Source organism: Ustilaginoidea virens, chromosome 4 (genome assembly GCF_000687475.1).
Source record: "Ustilaginoidea virens chromosome 4, complete sequence".
NCBI lineage: Eukaryota > Fungi > Ascomycota > Sordariomycetes > Hypocreales > Clavicipitaceae > Ustilaginoidea > Ustilaginoidea virens.
The window spans coordinates 2,060,855-2,084,001 of record NC_057319.1 but is presented as its reverse complement, the minus strand read 5'-3'; the positions used below and the strand labels follow the sequence as shown (position 1 = coordinate 2,084,001).

The following is a 23,147-nucleotide window of genomic DNA, read 5'->3' as shown; positions in this document are numbered from 1 at the left end:
GATTACAGGACTATACTAAAGCCCTAACCTATACTACGTACGGATATAAATAGATAATCCAAAGACCCTTATTTAGGTCCTCTTTTTCTTTTCTTTAGTCTATTTAATATATTCATTCAATACCTATTTGCAGTTATTCCAAGGCTAGTTCTTTACATCTTGATTTTTATAAGAAGTAGCTATATAATGGGATTTACTTAATAAAACGCGTTTTAAGAGAGTATATTACTAAGGATATTAATTGCTTGAGATATATTATCGGGAATATTTGGCTGCCTAAAATGTGGTATATATAATCGAAGGAATAGTAGCCCTATAAAGCTACTACTGTTCTTACTATAAATAGCTAATAAAGCGAGTATCGGTCAGTTGGTGCTCGTTATCTTCTTTTAATACTACTGTATCTTCTGCAAGCTTCCTAATAATTTTAATACCTCCGCTTTTCCTAGCGTGCTTATATAAGGTAGCCGAGAGCTAAAAAGTGGGGTATGACACGAATATCCATCGGCTCGCGTCCGCCTGTCCGAATTCACCTTCAGGGTGAAGGAAGACATTATCTGCTCAGCAAGCGGTTTTGCCGGCAATTTTGCATCAGTTCAGTTGTCAATATGCTTGTCTTTGCGAAACGCGTCTCACCTCATGCTACGGCTAGCTCCCTGCGCTTCAGAATCTCAACTAGCAGGCCGCTTGGTAGATCCCGTGCCTTATCAACCTTGGCCGTTTTGGAACAACGAGATGGCGAGTTAGTCCAAGGCTCGCTGAATGCCATCACTGCAGCAAAGAAAGTAGGAGGGACAGTTCATGGGTTTATCGCTGGTGTCAATATCTCCGCTGCAGCCCAGCAAGCTGCCAAAGTTAGCGGCGTTGACCAGGTTATTCAAGTGGACAACAAAGCATATGATAAGGTTGGAACCTAAACAAGCTCCAGTGTCGAGTGACTATACTGACAATTGGATAGGGTCTCCCAGAAATTCATGCGCCATTGCTAGCGGAGACTGTCAAAAAGGGAAACTACACTCATGTTATCGCTGGCCACACTGCTTTCGGCAAGAATCTCCTGCCCAGAGTGGCTGCGTTATTGGATTCTCAACAGGTTTCCGATATTATTGCGATCGAAGATGACAAAACTTTTGTGCGTCCTATATATGCGGGGAATGCTATTGCTACGGTCGAATCTTCAGACGCAATCAAGGTCATAACGATACGCGGGACTGCCTTCGCTGCAGCTACTCCCGAGTCAGGATCTGCTGTAATCGTCGACGGCCTTGATGGTGTTAGCGACCTTGACACCAAGTCAGATTCGCTGACCCAATGGGTATCTGAGGATTTGGCCAAATCTGATCGACCAGACTTGGCCACCGCGCGCAAAGTTGTGTCGGGAGGTCGGGGTTTGAAATCGAAAGAAGACTTCGATAAGGTCATTTTGCCACTTGCCGATGCGCTAGGGGCTGCCGTAGGCGCTTCGAGGGCTGCTGTTGATAGCGGCTATGCTGACAATAGCCTTCAAGTTGGCCAAACAGGCAAGGTTGTAGCTCCTCAGCTCTACATGGCAGTTGGAATTTCCGGTGCGATACAGCATCTAGCTGGCATGAAAGACAGCAAAGTTATTGCTGCGATTAACAAGGACGCCGACGCACCAATTTTCCAGGTTGCAGACGTGGGCCTCGTAGGAGATTTGTTTACCAAGGTTCCAGAGCTTACAGAGAAAGTGAAGAGCAAGTAATTGCTTGCTATCAATGTAAAAAGTTGTTCAAGTCGAAAATACATCCATATCCGCTCATCTGATGACGGCGAGCATGGCTTCAGTATCTGTGTATTTTTCCCTCTCCTTCCCTTTTTCTTTACCACGCTGCTTCTCAGCATCATCTATTTGCAACCACTGCTGCCAAGATACAGCGAGGTCACTTCGTAAGCACTCCTCTTGCCGTACCCCTTCCCAACCTGGCGCCGCACTGTGCACATCAGATCTAAGGAACTTAGTTCCCGATATCCAATCGCGTGCAATGGCTTCGCCTGTTATGAACGCATCTTGCATCGTCGACGCGATTACGCCTGTTGGTCCTCTCTTGACCCATCCTGCACAATACAGGCCCGGAATATGCCTCGAAATAGTTGCTTCTCCATCACTCAGAACTTGCGTTACCCGACCGAAACCGTCGTTGTTCACAACTCCTCGTGATTCATCGAACTGAATGCCCAAACCTGAAAATTCCGGGAGGGCAACTGACTTGTAACCCACGGAACGAAACACGACATCAGAAGATAAGCGAACAGTTTTGTCGGTGGCAGTCGCTCTTGACGAAGGATCAAAAGCATCAAGTAGACTCATCTCGGTGAATTCACTGGATGCCACAGAAGAAGGTGCCCGTATGTCCCCGATGAAGCGCCTGGGAGACAAGCAGCTGTCGAGGAACCACATCCTCGACGCACGGTTCGGGGGGGTCACGGATCCTTTTAATATAAGCTCCATCAAGCGTTTTGACGCCCGGGGTAACGTTTTCAAATCATCCGGTATCAAAAATCGATGAATGGGATTGAACGCCACGTTAGGGAGATTCATCAATTCGCGAACTTCCTTTATTGTGAAAGCAGCCTAGAAATGACCCCAAGGGGCACACAACGTTCAGAGCCTGGTTATCAGGAGAAGGGGATAAAACACACCTGAACTGGGCCTCGTCTTCCAACAATACGGACACTTTTGATCCTGTTCTGCGACAATCTTTCTAATGCATGCTCAGCGATATCTGTCTTTCTCAAGACATCGATGTCTTGTAAGAGGATTCTTGCTACATCAAGAGCAACATTTCCCTGCCCAATGATGACGGCATCCTCCGCCTTGGTAATTAACGGCTCGAGCGTTGCACAACTAGGGAGACCATTGTACCAGCCAACAAACTGACGAGCGGAATAGATACCTTCCAAAGTAGACTCACCGGGAACACCCAGCTTTTTATCCTCAGAAGCTCCATAAGCCAGAAGCACAGAATCGTAATGGTGCATCAAAGAACCCAGACCCACGGTGCACTGCTTGCCAGACGAACTAGAATGCCCAACAGCGACATTGCCAAAAAAGTTGAATCTGGGGGAGGAAGCCACTTGTTCGAACTTGTACTGGCAATTCTACATGTCGAATTACTGCCATGAGCAGGTTTTTGAAAGCAAAATCAGGGACCGCATACCAACCTTAACCTCGGGGTGGTCAGGGGCAACACCATAGCGGACAAGCCCGAATGGGACAGGTAGTGATTCGTACATATCCACGGAGGCTTGAGAGAGTTTTGTCATCACCCTGTAAGCCGTATAGAACCCGGCGGGACCAGAACCGACGATTGCTAAGCGGAATGGCGCATCAGATGATCGTGTCTCGACGGATGAGGAACGGGCACAAAACGTCGCGAGCGGCAAGCAAAGCCGTTGAGCCGGAAGCCATGATCGGCTCAAGACCATATCCCAGTGTGAATGAGTAATGAACCTGAGAGCTGGAAAGAAAAGACTGAAGAAAAGGAGAAACACGTAGAGGCCAACCGCTTGCCAAATTATCGAAAGGGCAAGCTTTCGTCAAACCTGTCAGGTGTGATTCGACTCACAACCCAGCCGGGTAATGTGGGGCAGGACGATCGCCAATCGAGATTGTTGCTGTGCCAACTGGTCCTAACCGCCTGTTGATGACCTTCAGGCATAATTCTTTCACATTTTCATCGTTGGCTTCTCAACTTAACAGTGTGATATTCCAAAGATTGCAATATTGCCAGACGCTTCGTAAAGAAGTTGGCGCCAGAATATCATGGGCGCCTCTCCGCCTTTCATGTATAATGCGGAACGACGAAACAATGCAAACTTTCCCGCAGCAGCTTTCGACCCCAAAGCTGTGACGAGGGCAAGTTGGGAGCCAAAGCCTAGAAAACCGCCTCACACTGGTCCTCTGGTCTCATTCAACAGACATCCTGAGTACGTTTTAGAGCCAGGGCCTCAAATTTTGCTGCCTTGTTGCGGGTTTTGCTTACTAGACACAGCGCACATGGGATCCTGTCGCACCAGACTAGCTCATACTGGCCTCTTGGCCGGCGGTCGAAGAAATGGATCAAATGGCTACGCACTCTCCAGCTTTCAATTCGAATAATGGAGCTCAATGGCGCACTCGGCTCACTAGTGCTCTTTTCTCTCCTCGCAAACATCGATGAGGCCACGGGGTGGATTTTGAGGGTTTTGGTGAGACACACAAGTCGAACTTACAATCACTTACAAATGCGACTGACAAGCCGTAGCCCGGTATTGCGGTCATTCATTGCTTGTATGCCATATATCACCTTTCACGCAAAGCAGGCGGTCGGACCCCTGGCTCCTCAGCCGCATATCACGTATTCGCCGCTGGATTTGATTTGATTTCTGTGTCGGCGTACGCTTTTGGCGCCTTTTCCGTTCGACAGGACGCTGGGAAATGGACAACTCGGGTCACCAATCAAGGCCTAATGCATTATTTTGTGCCTGCGGTGTATTACATGATTATTGGAGCAGGGAGTCTGCACCTAGTCTCCCTACCGATTTCTGTATGGCTAGGGATGATGTTTCGAAGGATTAGCATGATGCCACCAGACATGAACCCTCTCGAGGACCACCTGACTGCGAGACCATTCCACAAACGGAGCAAGTCGTCTTTGGCAAATACGAGCAGTGTCTCGGGCAGCCAAAGTCCTTCTAGCCCTATTATTGACCCATGTGCTCACTCGGATTTGGAAGTGGGTGTCGATGCGCGAAAATCGTTTGTCCCATTCTTATACACGAGAACTGGATCCAATCAATCAATTGGCAGCCGAGGTTTTCTCATTGACTCGCCAAGCAGGCAGTGCCAAATAGTTTCCGGAAATTCCATCAATAATTCGGTTCAGTCTCCCGCGAGTCAACGGGGCTCTACATCGAGATCGTCCCAGCCGTTTCTGTACTCAAGTGTTCCGACTATTGAAGCCGAGGCTCCATATCCAAATCCTGCCGGCAATACTTCTAATATGAATAGACCCGGGAAGTTCACTGAAACTTGGCTGCCAACAAATTCGTTGATTTCAAGGACCAATCAGCGCAATGAAAAGCTGGCTTCGAGTATGCCAGTTACCTGCCAGGCTGGTTCCGACAGGAAACCCTACGCTGCATTGATTCAAGTACGAGATGACGATGACTCTTCCGGTTCAGAATGCTATGGCGACAGTATTGCAGTTCAGAATAAGCGACGATCACAGCTCAAGACTGAGAAACACCCGGATCCTCTTGGGTCGCATCCGCTCTCGGTGAATAAGCACTCTCATTTCAAGTCTACGAGAGCATCGCAAGGCGTTATGGGTATTGTGCGGACCAAGGATGGCTCCTTAGTCGAATTGAGCGGGAATTTGAGAAAAGTCAGCAATAGCAGGGATATCACAGATGAAGCCCTTGAAATACATGGAAACCCTTTTCAGCGGCAGAAGGACAACTCTCTTCAGTCACAATACTGCTTCCATTCCAAGTCACACAGCAACCAGAGCAATGCTAAGCCCCCCATAGTTCTGGGTTTTGGCAGAAAAGTATCCTCAGGCACTGACTATGGATTGGGTTATCGACGCAATGTCAGTGGGAAAGTAATGGAGGAAGGGGGGAGGTTCAGATAATTTTGAGAAGCGGAACTTTGATAGATCAAAAGGAACGATATGATGAGACGATTTTCATGCGTGGGATATAAGTAGCATTTCTGTCAGAATCGCGTTAGTGCCAGGTGCGATTTAAGGGTTTTTATCTGAATTTATCGGCGATACATGCCATTCTTCTCATGGGCTAGTTATAATTCAACCATTTGTCGTATGTGTATAGGTGAACCAGGATGCAATCGATGAATAGTTGCCTGGTAAGTCGGCTGTCCACCTTGCTCCATCCCAAGCCTGTAGACGGCAAAGATGTCGCATGGTGGGCCGACCGTGTGGGCAATTCCATGGTTTGTCTAATTCACCCATATGTCTCAGCAGAACATACATCTGGTCAACACTTAACGCCTTGCCAATCATGATGCTGCTGCGACAGGCTCTCATGGCAAACATCTTGCGCACCCTCGTTGGTCGAGGAACGTGCGCTGAGCCAACAGGGGTATCTGCCAAGAGTGAAATGAGCTCTTCAAGGTCCTGGAGACTGAAAGTAGTTTCGCGACTTAAGGGCAGCGCCAGCAGTTTGCAGCGAGAGCCAACTGGAGCATCACCTGTGGAGTCAACTTGCACTTTGAAGCCATTTGCTTCCAGAGCTTCCAGGTTTTCAAGCACAATTTCTTCTTCCAGGGCCGTTAATGCGAGTATTTTGGGATGGACTAATCGTTGCGACTGCACGGTCGTATTTTTCTGTAACTTTTCGAAATTGAACTTCTCGTCTGAGGCGTGTTGATCTATGATCAAGAGCTCATCGTGTTCTATAACGTCTCGATATTTTGGAAGGATTGCGATTATGAAACCCAAGTTGAATTGCCCCACTACTCTCATTTTGACAAAGTCATCTCTTGCTATGATCAAAGATAATCTCGACTCTGCATCAGCTGAATGGATGTCGGCTACAGTACTTTCTACTTCGCTTGTCGCTTCTTGCTGCGAGTACCGTCTGCAAGGAATAGAGATTGAGCCTAGGGCCTTCCCGGTCGATCGCACAACTTGCATAAGGTGACAAGTAGCAAACTTCTTGCGGACTCCGAGGCCTTTGTCGTCAATTTTGTCGGGGTTTTCCCCCAGACTAGGTGTTTGAATGGTACTGGAGTCCTCAATAGAGATCCCTTGACCTGTCTTCTGAATTCCTGACGTTAAAATCGGACTTTTGGCGCCGTCCGTGTTCTCTTCGTACTCTGATAACATCCTGTGCTCCAAGGAGGGAACAAATAAAGTATTAAGTGTGTCTGACGATACCAACGGAATACCATTGTCCAGCCCTTCCGGTTCAGCTAGCTTTTTACCCGGCAAAGATTGTGACTGACTGTTGCCCAATGCGGATGAAGACTTCAGAGGTTCGTCATTTTGTGTAGCAAGGACCCGACGCCCACGCATTACACCCGTATGGACTGATGGGGTCGTCTCATCAGTATGCATTCTATGGTCTGCAAGAGGTTCCGGGGTGCTATCTGAATTAGTTCGCTTCCACTTAAGCTGGGAATCCGACGCCATTGATCTAGGCTGAGAGTGTTCGTTCGTATGCCGGTTGAGGCATAATGATGACTCTGCAAGTTCGCTGTCGGGGTGCAGCCATTTACTGAGAAAATTCTGGTTGGCAATGCCAGGTTTTTTATCACTGGATGCCCGTGCCTCCCTGGAAAGATGTAAATTCGGCATCTCATCCTCGTCCGGATGACATGAAACGGCATCCTCTTTTTCAGACTCTGGCATTGATATCAATCCGCCTCGAGAAATGGCTGCGGATTCCTGTTCCACAGCCAGCAATGAGCTGCCATGTGCAATGGATGGAGCTGATGATTGTGTACAACTTAGGGGCTGTGGAGCCGAAATCTGAGTCGTGGGGATCCGATGATCTTGAGTGTCAAAGAGCTCCACCAGGGATGAGCGTAGAGTATTCAGAAGAAGGCCTTGATCATGAAGCAAAATACTTCTTTTGTCCGGGCTGACGTTCACGTCATACATGTTCGGATCGAGTTTGATATTGACGAATATAAAAGGCGACTGGGAGACGTTATAGGATTTGTATACTTCGTTGAAGACCTTGACAAACTGTGGTAGTCCGCAAGGTCGGCCGTTGACGAAAAACATTTGTCGATCCGGTGTTTGCCTACCATCCCCATTTATAGGCCGCGAGACATGTCCACAGATATGAACCTGTCTCAGAGATGCATTTCGCTTTTCGTTAGTCTGAGAGTCTGCCGCAGCTTCCGATGGCCGCAATTCTAGAAGAAGATCCAGTGACAATAGCGCAGATATAGCTTTGGAACCAAAGACGTTGATAATATTTTCGCGCGTAGTCGCATTTCCCTTGGTGGAGAATAAAAGTATGCGCTTGCCTTTGGTAGGCTGCTGTGAGACTGAGAACTTGACATTCGTCTGTATACAGGCATACTGATTGAGCAAAGCAATGACTTTGTGCCACTCTCTCTTTATGTTGCGTTCTAGCTCTCGACGTCGCACAGGTAGATTGTGAAATAGCTTCTCGACGGTTACAATGGTCCCTCGCGGAGCCGCTACAACTTCTCTGTTGATCAGCTTCCCTGAAGCTGCAAAGGTCAGCTTAGAACCTTTCGGGACGTCTGATTCAAGGCATGTAGTGAGGGTAAGTGTTGATAAAGCACATAGTGACGCTAAAGCTTCTCCTCGAAATCCAAACGTCTGCAAGGACGAAATGTCCGAGTACGATGAGAGTTTTGACGTATAGTGTTTCAGAGCAATGAATGAATAATTAGCCGGCGAGATGCCGCACCCATTATCTTGAATCTCAACGAGATCGAGGCCCTGGTTCTTAAAGCGAACATCTGCATGGAGCCATATTGGTTGATTAGAATTGGCGAGAGGAAATGGTATCAACACACTGAAACATTGCATAGACAAAGCGGGTGCCGAAAACTCGTCTTGCTTCGAGAAATGAACGAACCTATGACATTTGCACCGGAGTCAATGCTGTTCTCCACAAGCTCTTTCGCAACTGAACAGAGGTCTACAATGACTTGGCCGGATTGAATCAGATGAATCTGTATTTGAGCCCCGATCATCAAAATTTAGTCTGTGTCAAACTAGCAGACGTTCGGATAAGAGGCTATAACAACTTACACTTCGCACATCGATGGGCTTAATCACAGCAGCCATGATGACTTGCTTGAGGAGATCGTTGAACTTGTGCACCCATAGGATGACCAGTAGTTTCCCGCCCCTATGTTCTGTTGCTGTCGTTCTTTCAAACAATCGTTTTTGGCTCACAATGAAGATACTGGGGTAGGTGTATCTAAAAACTGCATGCCTATTAAGTTGCAGTTTACAAGTTCAAGTCAAATGGTCCACTTCTTATATTACAGCTCCACCCGCCCTCAGTTTTAGTAACACCAGATTGATACTTGGGTTTTTGTTAGAATGCACAGGTAAAATGCGATAATGCTTGATTGAAGGAACCAAGTCTCCTTCGAAGAGACTTGTGTTCCCAGCTATTTATAGTGGGAAAAGGGGTACCCCTGAGGGCCTACTGATCAAGGGGGAACTCTGCGCATCCGACCTCGGACATGACAGATATCCACATTACAGACAAGCCAATTTCCCTCCAACAGTTTTTTATATAAGTATTAAGATATTTCATACTAAGCTAAGATATATATAATAAGACTAGCTAAGTTATAATAGTTAAAAAAAATCTAATTAAATTAACTAGTATAATAGATAATATATATAAATATAAATATATATGTATATATATATATTATTATTATTATTAAATTACGCTAGAGGCTATTTTAAAGCTAAATAACCTATCTAATACTTCTATAAAGATAATTCGGAAAGGAAAAACCCGGTGGCCGGGATGAAAACTCTTCCTGCATTCTTGATTTCTATTTTGTGTCGTCCTGTAGCAGGGGCGGCGGGTATCTAGTGTGTAAGAGAGTAAGGTGTGCAACCGCTTAGGACTATATCTAGCGGTATTGCATGGGAAAAGTGCGAGCGAGAAGTCCTAGATTATCGGGTCTAGGTCGGTAATCTTATCGGGCGAGAAGTAAAGGGAGGGTGAAGCCGGAGGGGTAGGGCCAGCAGCGCGCTTACGACGGGCGCGTTCTCGCCGGGCGTATATCTATAGTGGCCTAGGCGCTTCTCGGTATATATCGGTTTTTAGGTCGGAAGAGGAAGTAAGCTAATTCTAAGGGTTGAAGCGGGCGGCCTTAAGTACTGCGTCAGTATATAGGTTAGTAATGCCCCCCGACTTAGTGCCTTTTCTTCTTTTCTTCCTTTCCTCTATAGCGCCAATTTCAAGGTATGTGATGACCCCTCTATCGCGGTATGGGGCTAGTGCGGGGTTGAAATTTAGTCCTACTTGCTTGGACCAGTTATCGCAGATAGCCCACGCTTTCTCGAGTAGCGCCCTAGTCTCCCCTATATCTCTCCCGTAGGCTATAATATTAGTATTGTCGATAAAGCCTAGTGTAATAATTAATACAACCTCCTGCAGTCTCTTATAGAGCAGCATAATATAGATAAAGAAAAGAATAAGGGAAAGGGGGGACCCTTAAGGGACCTTAGCAGTAATCAGCAGTTTATCTATAAGTTGCCCCTCAAAGTAGATTCGCGCCAAACACAAGTCAATAAAGCTATATACCTATACTGCTAGCTATAGCGGGAGCCCTTTTTTTAGCAGTAGGTAGATAAAGCGGGTATAATTAATGGTATTAAATGCGGCTAAGATATTTAGTTAAAGTAGCGAGGCGATCCTACTATAGTACTAGGTTGTATATATAATTTCGATTAGTATGCTTAATGCTATATCGGTTAACCGGTTTACCCTATTGCCTATTTAAAGGTCTAAAAAGAGGTTGCCTTCTTTAAGAGCAGTAGTAAGCCACCGTACGATTATAGCTTCTATAACTTTTCCTATTAGGTTAAAAAGCAATATTAGTCTCTAGCCTCCTACCTTAGAGTACTCCTTTAGCTTTTTCCCCGGTTTCTATAGTATTACTACTCTAGTCTCCCGGTACTAAGCCGGATAGTACCTAATATAGTATATCTTATTTAAGAGATATATAAGAGTAGTAACGAGTAGGGGGCTATATACTTTAAGGAATCCTACTAAAAGCCTATTAGGGCCTAATGCTTTTTAGCCTGCTATATTGCATAATGCGATATATACCTCTTTATAGGAAAAGGAATCGGTAGGGGGGAATATAGTAATAGTAAGCTAGGGGAATATTGGATTAGGGATATTATCGTTATTGCAATTCTAAAGGTCACTATAAAGCAAAGCCTTACTAGCTAGCTAGATGGCATAAGACTGTCTGCGACCTGTGACTTAATCTTAGTATAAATACTAGATTCGTCACTAAGTCGTAAGACTATACAAGTGCTATAAAGCGAGGCAAGTGTAAAGGCAAGGCAAATATAAGATAACTAGAATAGCATAAGAAAGGTGGGAGTTAAGAGGCATATAGTGTATTAATAGGTTCGATTGTATTACCCTTCTACTATCTAGAAAGAAAGGGGAAAGCTATCCTATATATATATAAAGAAGGGGTGGGCCCAGGCATCCAGAGTAGCCAGTAAGAGAGCTCCCCGTAATGCTCGTTAGTAATTCCGCTATATCCGACTAACCCCGCTATATCCGACCAACCCCGCTATGTCCGGCCATCCCAACCACCACGCTAGTGACTAACCACCACGCTAGTAGGCAACCACCACGCTAGTAGGCCGCCACCACGCTAGTAGGCCACCACGCTAATTTAGCAATGCCACACTTTTTTTAATAAGGCCTACCTTACTTGATATACAGTAAATAATCCACTGAAAATCCTTAAGGTAAAAAGGCAAAGGCCTAAGGTAAGACTACCATAAGTCCAAGAGGCGGTATAAGGGCTAGAAGGTTAGTAGGCTACTATAGGGTTTTAACACCCCCTCTGATTAGTTACTGTAATAGCAAGCTAATCGTCGTATAAAAGATAAGAAAAGAAAATGCAATAAAAGTGCTAAGGAAAAACATAGGAAAAACCTTAGTAAGTCAGTATAAGTTAGTATAAGTTAGCAGGCCCTAAGACCTAGTAACTCGCGGAACCTAGTAAATTTAGGGCCTGGTAGTGGCTTTATAAGACCGTCAGTAGGCATACTATTAGTAGGTAAGTAGGTAATTTTGACCAAGCCCAGCTGGGCTTACTCCCTAATATACCGGAATTTTAATAGTGTATGCTTAGTGCGAGTATGCTGGTTAGGGTCATTAGAATTCGAAATGGAGCCCTAATTATCGCAGTATAACGGTATAGGGCGTAGAATATCGATTTCTAACTCCTTATAAAGGTTAGAAAGCCACTATACCTTACGGATAGTCTTAAGTAAGGCATCAGATTCAGCTTCTAAAGTGGAAAGCACTACTAAAGAGGCTCGCTTAGAACGCCAGCTAATAGGACTACTATTAATAGTAGTAAGGAAGCCTCTAGTAGATTTAGAGGTTTCTTTATAGCTAGTAAAATCGCTATCAGAATAAGCGGTTATAATAGGCTGTTGGTTGCTTTTAGTAGCACTAAAGCAAATAGCTAGGTTCTTAGTGCCTTTAAGGTAACTAAAGCTGCCTTTTGCAGCATTTAGATGCATATTAGTTGCTTTCAATATAAACCGAGAAAGGTATTGGGTAGGAAATGCTAGGTCGGGCCTAGTCATCATTATAAGCCATATAATAGTGCTAGTAAGGCTCTAATAAAGGCTCTAATCAGTAGGACTAATGTCTTTTCTACTGGATTTATTTAGAATACCTAGTTGAAGTGGGATTAGCTGAGGTTTAGTATCCTATAGGCTGAATAATTTAGCTAGGACCTTTGCTATAAATTGGGCTTAGTGTAGCTATAATAAACCTTCCTTCCTATTCTGTATAATCTATATGCGTAGGAAGAAGGAAGCCGGACCGCGGTCTTCTATAGTATAGACCTTATGAAATTTCTTTTTTAGCTAGTTAATATAAGTTATATTAGGACTAATTAATAAGAAATCATTAACATAGGTAACGATAAAGGTGCTGGTTTACTTATTATAAAAGACGGTAGCATTAGAAGCTAAAGGTAAGAAGCCTTCACTAGAAATCAGGTCTTTTAGCCGGTATTGCTATTCGCAGGGTGCTTGTTTTAGCCCGTATAGGGCCTTCTTTAATAAAATAGCTTGCTTTATAGAAGGATTAAAGCCGGCTTCTTTAAGTAAAGTTAGTAGCTGTTATTGTTGAATATTAGACCAAAGCTTGCTATCAGTAAGTAATAAGCTCTCTATAAATTCAAGAAATCCATTAGGAATATCCATATTAATAGTCTTAGAAAGTTCGCTATTTAGGAAGGCGCCTATAAAGTCGATCTGCTCTATTTCCTAGTTATTACTAGCAGCTAAAGTCAGTATAATCCTCCAGGTAGGTGGGATAGAGGTAGAAGCATAAGTATGCTGAAAGTCCTTTCCTTCGACTTGCATAAAGCCCTTTACTACTAATCTAGCCTTATATTTTATAGGCTGATTATTAGTATCCTTTTTAACCCGAAAAAGAGGCCTGTTGCGTATAATTTTCCTATCAATAGGAATGCTAGACTTAGGAATAAATTGAAAGACTTTAGTATTTAAAAGCTGCTTAAATTCCTTAAATAATGCCTTTATCTAAAGGTCTTTTTCAGGGCTTCGTAGCATATCCTTCCAGCTATTAGGCGTACCATTAGGGGCCTTTTTAGCTAGCTTACGCTTAGCTGCATAGCAGGAATCCTTTATTAGGTGGTGTAAAGTATTACCTTCCTAAGGGAATAAGTCGGTAGGGCTGGTAGGGTCGGTAGGGCTAGTAGGTATAGCAGGAGTAAGGCTAGTAAGGATATTTATAAGGTCATCCTTTGCAGTAGCTGGGGACTATAGTATAGTACCTTCTGACTTAGGAAGGTAATCCACGGTGGCATTAGTGTTAGTAATATCATCCGGGGTAGTATTAGTAATGCTAGTAAAATTAGTAGGGTCCGGCATGCTTTCCAGATCATCCGGTATAATATTAGTAATATTAGTAAGGTTAGTAGGGTCAGAAATGCTTTCTAGATCATCTAGTAAAATAGCAGGTTCTCTGCTAAATACCCCCTCTGAACCTATATTTTGCACTCTATGAAAGTCTCCTTCTAGGCTATTAGAAATAGAGCCTATTCCTTTATTTTAGTGGATAAAGGTGATAAAGGTTGTTTTAGTAACAACCTTCTTCTTTAGAAGGTAGACCAGGTAAGTATTATTACCTAGAGTAGTAAGGAGCCTACCAGGCTCGATACGGGGCGCTAATTTGCGGCTTTTTATACGCTTTTCGTGTGGTATAAGCACTTCAATAGCTGCTCCAATGGCCCTAAAGTTAATAAGGTCAGGATAGTGCTCCGGTGTTATCTGGTTGTAATCCTTTAGTAGCTCCTAATGGGGGCTAGAAGGTCTATTAGTAACAGCTGTTATATTTACTAGCATAATAACGCCAGTAATTACAGCAGACCAGAGGTTAGATGGTAGCCTTGACCAGGCTATAGTGGCACATAGCCTATCAGCTATAACCCTAATAGACCGCTTAGCTAGGCCGTTTTATTCGTGAATATAAGGGCAAGATGTATTAAAAGTTATACCCTATTCGATAAGCCAATCACTAAGCATTTTGTTGATTTCATTTCCACCATCATAGTAGAATTCAATAGGCGTTTTGCCATATCTGACCTATAGGCTCTGTATAAAGCTCTGTAATGCTTTAAATACAATAGTATCTTCCCTATTAGGTAGTAAGTAAAGCCAGCGGAATCGGGATTTTCTATCCACTAATATAAGGGCAACAGGTCGTTTATTATATGGTGTTGCAAAATAGTGATTCAGAACACTGTTGGGAATGTACTGGATACCGATAGTGGCGTACAAGGCGTTGCAGAATAAAAAAAGAGCTGGTTAAAGATTTAAAGCGAACAAGAGGTTTGACCAGAGCAAAGATGTCAGGGAAATCTGATTCTAATTGTTGGTGACTATTCTAGCTAGAAAGAGGGAATTTTGGGCATATTTCTACCATCTTGAAAAGTGGTTGAAAATAATAAAAAACCGCAAAAATAGCGAAAAACCCGACGAAAAGTCGGTCTGCCAACCGTGCCCAGTCTGTGCCCAATATCCTACCCAGTGCCTATCCAACCAAGCCCAGTGGCTTATAGCGGTGTGCCGGATGCCCTATAATAGCCTGCCGTACGGGCCAGAATCCCTATATCGGTATGCCGTAAAGGCTCGATACAGCAGGTGACTATATGTAGAAGGCCGAAAGGGCTGATTTGCCCATTTGGTAATCCCGCATTATAGGGCGCTGTGCCCTACTATAGCGCCTAGTATAGCCACCGCGATATCTCAACGTAGAGACGTCATACAATAGCGAGACTAGTACTAAAATACAGCTAAAAAGGCGCTGATTTCAATACCCCCTCTGATTAGCAATATAGCTAATCCTAGCGTTAGAATAAAAGAAAGAAGTCCTATAAAAAAGAAGAAAACATTATAGGGATTACAGCCCTAATAATTGCCGAAATATAGGGAATTTCGGGCTTATAAGTAGTTTAGTCAGTCCATTCGCAGGCATATCTATTGTAGGTAAATAAGATATTTTTACCAGGCTACCGTAGGCCTTCTTATATATATACCGGAATTTAAGTAAGGTATGCTTAATGCAGGCATACTAATTTAGGTTATTTGCGTTAGAAATAGACCCTTAGTTATTGTAGTATAGTAGTATTGAGCGTTAAATCTCGACCTGGATTTCTTTAAATAAATTAGATATCTACTTTACTTTGCGAATAGCCTTAAGTATTGCATTAGATTCGGCTTTAAGCGTTAATAAAACTATAATTAAAGACCGTTTTAACCTCTAGCTAATTGGTCTACTATTTAAGGTAGTAAGATAACTACTAGTAGACTTAAAAGTAAGCCGGCACCTAATAAAATCGCTATTAGAAAATGCAGCTAATACTACGGTAGCTTTAGCGGCTCGGTAATAAATAGCTATATTTGCAGTACTAGCTAAGTAGCGAAAAGCGCCCTTAGCAGTATTAAGCTATATAGTGGAAGCCTATTGTATATATTGTGATAGGTATTACGTTAGAAAGGCAAGGTCAGGTCTTAATATTATTATTAATTATATCGATATCCCTACTAGCTGCTAAAATAAGTATTAATTATTAAGATCTAGCGGCGTATTATTAGCCTTAGACTTAGTAAGTATACCGGGCTATAGTAGAATTAGATGTGGTTGTGCGTCCTTAAGGTTGAATTTCTTAAAGACTTCTGTAATAAATTGCGATTAGTGCAGCTATAATAGGCCCTTTTCTCTATCCCTAATAATTTATACTCCTAGAAAGAAGGAGATAGGTCCTCAGTCTTTTATAGTATAGACCTTATAGAATTTAGCCTTAAGCTGGTTAATATAGCTAAGGTCCGGACCGATAATTAAGTAGTTATCCATATAGGTTATAATAAAGGTATGCATTCCTTTATTATAGAAGATAATAGCATTAGAAAGTAATGGCTTAAAACCCTCTTACATTAGAAGGTCTTTTAACTGTAATTACTACTCGCGAGGGCCTTATTTTAACCTATATAAGGCTTTCTTCAATAGAATAACCTATAATGCAGAGGGGTTATATCTAACCTTAGTAAGTAAGGCTAGAAGTCATTAATACTGCTAGTCAGACTATAAGGCTAGATTAGGTAAGATTAGGCTTTCTATAAATTCTAGAAAACTAGCTAAAATCTCTATATAAATCGTCTCTAATAGTTCACTATTTAGAAAGGCACTAATAAAGTCGATTTACTCTATTTCCTAATTATTTGCAGTAATAAAAGCAAAGATAATCCTCTATATTAATAGGATCGAAGTAGAGGCATAGGTTTCTATAAAATCTTGCCTAAATACCTATATAAAGCCTTTAACAACTAATTATACCTTATATTTAACCGGGTTATTATTTGCACCTTTCTTTATACGAAAAATAGGCTAGTTATATAATATCTTCCTATTAGTAGGAATACTAATCTTTAGAATAAATTGGAAGATATTTAAATCGATTAATTACTCGAATTCTAAAAATAAGGCTTTAACCCAGCTATCTTTTTGTAGGTTATATAAGACTTCCTTCTAGCTATTAAGCATATCTTTTAGGGCCCTTTTTGCAGCCTTTACCTTATAGTAGATATTATGCATTTATTAGTAAAAGGCATAGGAAGAGGGGAAATTCTATATAGAAGCCTTTAGGGGGCTGCCTAGGTAGCCGAAAATCTAATCGTTTTTCGGCTAGGTAGGTGGGAAAGCACCCTATTAGTTAGACTATTAGTCAGTCTATTAGTCAGTCTATAGGTCAGACTATAGGTTAAGTGACCTATAGTATCCGTAATTTAGGATATCTTATACGTCTCGTATCTATAGCTATATTCTTCTTTAGGTACTAATTTTACCCCTAGTAGCCCTAATTTGGTATAGCTAAATAAGCAGCTTTTGTTAATATAAACTCGGAGTACCCAGTTATACGTAGGGTCGCGCGCGTGGTATCATGTACCGTGAGGTCACCGGTTAAAGGTATAATTACTTCTTTGATTATAACTGACTATCTAAGAAGGAAGAAAGGAAGCAAAAGAGGGTAATTACACGATATGGCCTTTTTATGCGTGCCGTGGTCATATGCATCGGCGCAGTCGGGCCAGGCTGCCCGCATGCCCTACCGGGCTCAGGGGTAAAGGGGCAAAAGGGGCCATATTATGTATGCGGCAGTATGCGCGGCATATCCGTTATAATATGCCTAATTAGGCACCTTGCGATAGCGATTCCAATACTAGCAGCTTCTCTTTTTATAGAGGCAAATATCGGAATCGCTAGGATATAAGGCGTATATATAGAAAAGAGAGTATGGCGCGGTCTCAGTAGGTTATGCCGGCGATAATACTATCGCGCCACGCGGCCGGCATTATACCGTATAGCCGGTATATTGAATATTGCAGCTAAAATAAAGGGGCAAAAAGGGGCAGCAGTAAACGTAGTAAAACAATACAACATTAAATATAGGAAAATCCATATGCTTGCCACCTATAATATCACTAATTATACCTAAATGTAGTTAGATATTGATTGGCCTCTTTACCTACCTTTCTATATGTATAATAGCCTGATTGCGGTCGACAAAAGTCTTAAGGGCTTTATTAGGCGTTCCTTTAGTTATTATATTAGCGAGATTATTATTCCTATTGATCCACCGGATCTTATATATCTCCCGGCGCTTATATAACTATCGTAGGGCCATAATATCTATTATAAGCCTTTTCTCTTTAGTGGTGCCTAGCTTAATAAGGCATTTATATAACGAAAACGAATCTATATATATAACGGTAGGGACCTTTGGCAATTTTAGCCTGCTGGTAATTATATTAAGGGTTGTGCCTATTGCATATGCAATATCGACCCCTTGTATTGTACTATATAGCTCCAAAGCGAGTGCGCTGCGTATTATACGCTTACTTTTTATAGAGCTATAAGTAATAATATTACCGGTTAGTAGGAAGGCATTATCTATAGGGTTATCCTTTTTATTCCCTAGTATAATAATATAGCTAATCTAAGAGTTTAAATCTTTATTATTGGCAAAGGATCCGTTAATGAATATAAAGAGTTTAGCTGTAGTAAGGGCCAGATTGATGTACTATAAGCCACGATCCTAGTTATCGTGCTGCTATTAAAGGCGCTTGTTTAACCTTGCGATATTATTAGGATTAGGTTGCTAGTATTATGCTGCGATAGATAGGTTAAAGGACGCCTTAGGCTAGTAGACTGTAGCTATATAAGCGCTATAAGCGTATTATTCAATATAATTACGTTAGGCTATAGGCGCATTTTTATTAATAGTTATGATCTTCTTACTTTGCCCTTTCTGGCATAAGGTTATACTATTATTATTAGCCGTTAGGATGTATCTATTGAATATTAGGGGTATAGTTGGTAATAGCTTTATCTTAGGCTTAGCGTTAAAGCCTACCTTAGTAAGCTCTAATTCTTCCTATTAGAAGAAGGTATTATTACTTAGGCCGAGGGTATTATCAGTCTATATACCTATAATACTAAAGTATATAGTATTGCTAGTACGGTCGGTATCGCCGGTAGATATTAGCAAATAGGAGTTATAGGTCAATATGGTTATGCCTAACTTCTCGCGATAGTGTCAGAAGTATATCGCCCACTAGTAGGTGCCTGCCTTAGCTATTCTATATAGTGGCTTTACTACTTCTATAATAGTATTATTAGGGTATTAGTAAGCTATCTGCTTAGGTAATTTAGTAATAATCGACCGATTAAGGGTAGTTAATAACTATACGTAAGCCTATATGATATTATATATCTAGAGGAATAAGCCGTGAGAGCGTTATAGTAATAGGGCTAATAATATAAGTAGCCATTGACTAGCCTATTAGATTATAGGGGACTAAGTTAATATTAATTGCTTTTTATTATTATTATGACCTTATATGATGAGTCGTGACTTCTTATATAGCGTATCTATGCCTTTGCCTTTAATCTCTTATATTATATATAAGTTAAAGAGATATTGGGCTCTATATTTACCGATATTAAAGGTAATAAATCGGAATATATTATAGGCCTATAATGCTTCTACTTTTGTATGGTTAGACTATTCGAAGGGGGCTCCTAGGGTTATTATCTTTTCTTCCTAGCGTAATTAATTAGTAAGCTATAGGTCGGCTTACTCTTTTGCAGTTAGGAAAGAGGTATTAATAATAGTACTAGAAGCGATAGTATTAATAAGAGCCTCTTTTTAGTCCTTATTGATTATAATATTGGATATTATATGTGCTGGCGGTAGTGATAGTGATATTGGCCTGACTTAGTTAGGGCTAGTGGCTGGCGATAGATATATCGCGGCTATAGGTATTATCTCGGCTGGAGGTGCGGCTATAGCTAGTATCCTGACTTTTATCCAGCTAGGGCGGGCTGGTCTTTTAGTATAAACGATATCTTTAGTATCGTTAGGGTCGTAGTTATATAGCTTGACGACTATTAATTGGTACTTAACCGGGCTATATGGCATCTATACGATATAGGTCTCACCATTAATACTGATTAGCCGGTACGGCCTGTATTATCTACCTTTTTCTCTCTATACCTATATATCTAACTGTAGGGGTAGTCGGTAGATAGGCCGCGTATTTAGGCTATTCTATTGGGCGAAGGTATTGCAAACTTATCGCTTAGCGAGGTATTTCCTAGCTTTATTAGTGGCCTTTTGTAATATTAAGGCATATTATAATACTAATAAGCTAGGGGGTGAATTATCTGTAAGTCGAGGATATACTCTAAAGACTAATAATATAGGCACTAGACCGTTAGGTTTAGCGGAATCGTTAATAGCCTTTATAGTAAGCTATAATTTCTATTCCTTTATTATTAGGTCGCCTACTTTATTATTAATAATGGTATAGGCTTGGTGTAATAGGGCGTAATATCTCTCGACTTTGCTAATACTATTATAGGCTTCTATAGGGATTTTATCTATATTGATAGATAGAAGCCGGGTATTATAATGGAATTTAGCGGAGGCGAAATTTGGGCCGGCATTATAAATAATTTAATCCGGCGGGCTAAGGTATATATCGATTTAGTATTCCTTAAGGGTATTTTAAATATCGTAGGCCTTCTGCCTTTATAGATTAAGAAATCTGGCTGCCTGGAAGCTTATAGCGGTATTTATAATGTGTAATACCGGCCGATTCTTAATATAAAGGATATTAATAATAATCTTATAGTTGAATTGGCTAGTATTATTATCCTTAAGTATGAATTTAAATCGGCTGGGTGCCTTTGCGTTTATTTGGTATTGATGGTATATATAGGTGATCCTCTCGATGATATTGCGGTTAATATTATTATTATATCCGGCCTGTTAAAGCAATTTGGTAAGCCTATTGATAGAGGGGTGCCTAAATTAGCAATATAGCTAATAGATTTCCTATAACGATAGATAGAAGGCTGTAGTATCTATAGCATTAAGAGTCTACTATAGATGTCCCTATTTCCTAATAATAGGGACCTTAATATCCCTTTGGATTAATAGGTTATTAATATTATTAAGCTTTATGCCTATCCTATCTATATCCGTAATAGAATAAAGGAAGGGGGTACTGCTATTAAGGATATAGAAGGGGATATTATTGAATATTATTAGAATATTTAGTATACCGGAAGATATAGTAGAGCTAGCGCTAAAGTTTACTATATGTTTTTTATCAGTCGCCTTAATAGTTAGGGACTTTATTAATCTTATTAGGGCCTTTGCTTAACCTAGGCCTGCTATTGATAGGCTAGAGGCGCTAGTATCTAGTAGGATTCCGCGGAAGGTATAGTTATTATAGCATTCTTCTTTTAGAAAGGCAGAATTTCGGTCTAATAGTAGTAAGGGCATTCGGAAGGGGTTAATTTATAGGAAGGCATATTGGTATGATTTATCCTATAGGGCTTATAATATTGCGATAGATAAAGAAGGTGATAGTTCTATTTGCGTAAGGGCTAAGAAATACTAAGTAGCTATAATTTATGGTGCGATAGCATCTTCTATATCCTAATTTATAACCCTTGCTATTATTACTTTAATATCTTTAGTAATATTATTAAAATCGGTATTATTAAGGTCTTAGTCGGCAGTTTTTTTGTATTTCTATAGGAAAATACGGAATTTCCTATTATTAGGGGCAGTCTAGTTAAAGCGGTTCTTTAGCTATCGTGCCTTTAATTCTTATTACTCTTTATTAGTATAATTAGATAACTAATACCTTGATTTATTATAAATAAAGTATCTTCTTTAATAAGGCTTAGATAGAAAGGCGCGATTCTATTATTACTATTAATACTGCTATTATAGGCCGAATCGGCGTTGAGGGCGGGATTGACTATATCTATAGTTAGTGAATAACACTATATTATTATCAATATCTTTAATATCTTAATATTATTGGGGTTACTATTGAAGGAAATGATGCTATTAAGTTATATAGGTAGTCTCATAGATAGAAAGGGATCGCTATAGGTTAATAGCGAGGCCTTTGAATGTAGGGGTATAACGACATAATGCCTAGCTATACTTAGGGGTATCCTTTATAGTATTAAGTATTTATCGGTGAAGCTCTATATTAGCTATAAAGGGAGGAAAAAGACTATAATGTATGCATTAAAGTTCTTCTAATAGGATATTAAGGTATTCTAGCTTTAATTTATTAGGATATTTTGCGATAGTTAATTAGAGTATTATTCTATTCTAATAGTATAAATAGAATTGCTTTATGCTTTTATTTTCGAAATAGCTCTTAATTTTACGGACTATATTATTAAAAGTAAAGGTATCGCGAATATGTTTAATATTATTAAAGTAATAAGTCTCTATATCGCCGATAAGTATAATTTAGAAGGCTTTAGCGAATGTATTATTAGGTAATCCTAATAGGCGGCACTTGCTCTTGAAAGATATAACCTTTAGTATAAGGAAATCATCTATTTTGCTATTATATCTATCCTCTATACGATAGCTGTATAAGAGGTTAGATATCTTCTTCGATATATTATTAAACCTGGTTTAGGTATAATCTTTTTAGCTGAACCTGGCCTTTATATAGGCTTTTTGGGTATAATCTTCTAAAGGGTATTCTAGAATAGCTTATCGGTTGCCTTATGGTAGGCTGGCGGGATCTCTTGCTGGGTTATCTTATAATCTAGGTCGGTCTAGGTTTACCGGTCTTCCTATTAAAACCATCTGTTTATTAGCCTAAGTAGGCCGATATTAGCGGGAAGGGCTAGGTGCCGTGCCTATTCTTAGTATTATCGGATAAGGCATTAGGGCCAGTAGTTAAGGCATTTAGGCCTATAGGCCGCGATACCGCAATTCGTAATATCTGGTATTAGGGGCGGTATTAGCTTGGAGGGTATTATTATTAGGGTCCTCTATTGAGGGAAGCATATTATTGGGGCCTATAACTCGACCCCTATTGGGCATGCTATAACCTCGGGGGGCATTAAGGTAGCCGCTTTGGCTAACCCGGCTAGGGGTATAATCCCTAGAGCGATATATTTGATTGGGTCGGTCTTATAGGCTGTAATCATCGGCCGTTATATATTATTATTGATAATAGGAGCTTTCCTTTATTTCGAATAGTGGCTTATTGTAAATAGGTGTCTTCCCTTTTAGTTATTAGAACCGGCCCCTATCTTCTTCTTCTTCTTTAATAGGAGTAGGGGTAAAGGCATAAGGCTTCTTTAATATAGAAGGGGGGATAATAGGTTATTATAATTATGATCGTTCTATTAGTATAATAAAGTTCCTCGGCGTTAATAGGGCTTATAAAAGCCGTAATGCGAGCCTTAGTGAGGGTATTCGTATAACTATTATAGGGGCTTATGATAATAATAATGAGGGCCTTATGCGTATATAT

At 41.1% G+C, this 23,147-nt stretch overlaps 4 protein-coding genes across 4 annotated transcripts; 2 read left to right on the top strand and 2 right to left on the bottom strand.

Annotated features, from left to right (window-relative positions):
* Positions 1 to 488: 488 nt before the first annotated feature.
* Positions 489 to 1,723, top strand: UV8b_05020 (uncharacterized protein; the record flags this gene model as incomplete). Its single annotated transcript, XM_043142518.1, has 2 exons — positions 489 to 905; positions 959 to 1,723. 2 exons carry the CDS (start codon positions 489 to 491, stop codon positions 1,721 to 1,723), a joined length of 1,182 nt encoding a protein of 393 aa, XP_042998452.1.
* Positions 1,724 to 1,777: 54 nt separating this feature from the next.
* Positions 1,778 to 3,447, bottom strand: UV8b_05019 (uncharacterized protein; the record flags this gene model as incomplete). The annotated part of the gene is made up of 3 exons (XM_043142517.1): positions 1,778 to 2,593; positions 2,662 to 3,120; positions 3,184 to 3,447. The coding sequence occupies 3 exons, from the start codon at positions 3,445 to 3,447 to the stop codon at positions 1,778 to 1,780; spliced, it is 1,539 nt and encodes a 512-aa protein (XP_042998451.1).
* Positions 3,448 to 3,784: 337 nt separating this feature from the next.
* On the top strand, positions 3,785 to 5,636 carry UV8b_05018 (uncharacterized protein; the record flags this gene model as incomplete). The annotated part of the gene is made up of 3 exons (XM_043142516.1): positions 3,785 to 3,948; positions 4,014 to 4,209; positions 4,266 to 5,636. 3 exons carry the CDS (start codon positions 3,785 to 3,787, stop codon positions 5,634 to 5,636), a joined length of 1,731 nt encoding a protein of 576 aa, XP_042998450.1.
* A 174-nt stretch (positions 5,637 to 5,810) lies between these two features.
* On the bottom strand, positions 5,811 to 8,947 carry UV8b_05017 (uncharacterized protein; the record flags this gene model as incomplete). Its single annotated transcript, XM_043142515.1, has 4 exons — positions 5,811 to 8,467; positions 8,587 to 8,683; positions 8,763 to 8,862; positions 8,910 to 8,947. 4 exons carry the CDS (start codon positions 8,945 to 8,947, stop codon positions 5,811 to 5,813), a joined length of 2,892 nt encoding a protein of 963 aa, XP_042998449.1.
* Between the last annotated feature and the right edge of the window lie 14,200 nt (positions 8,948 to 23,147).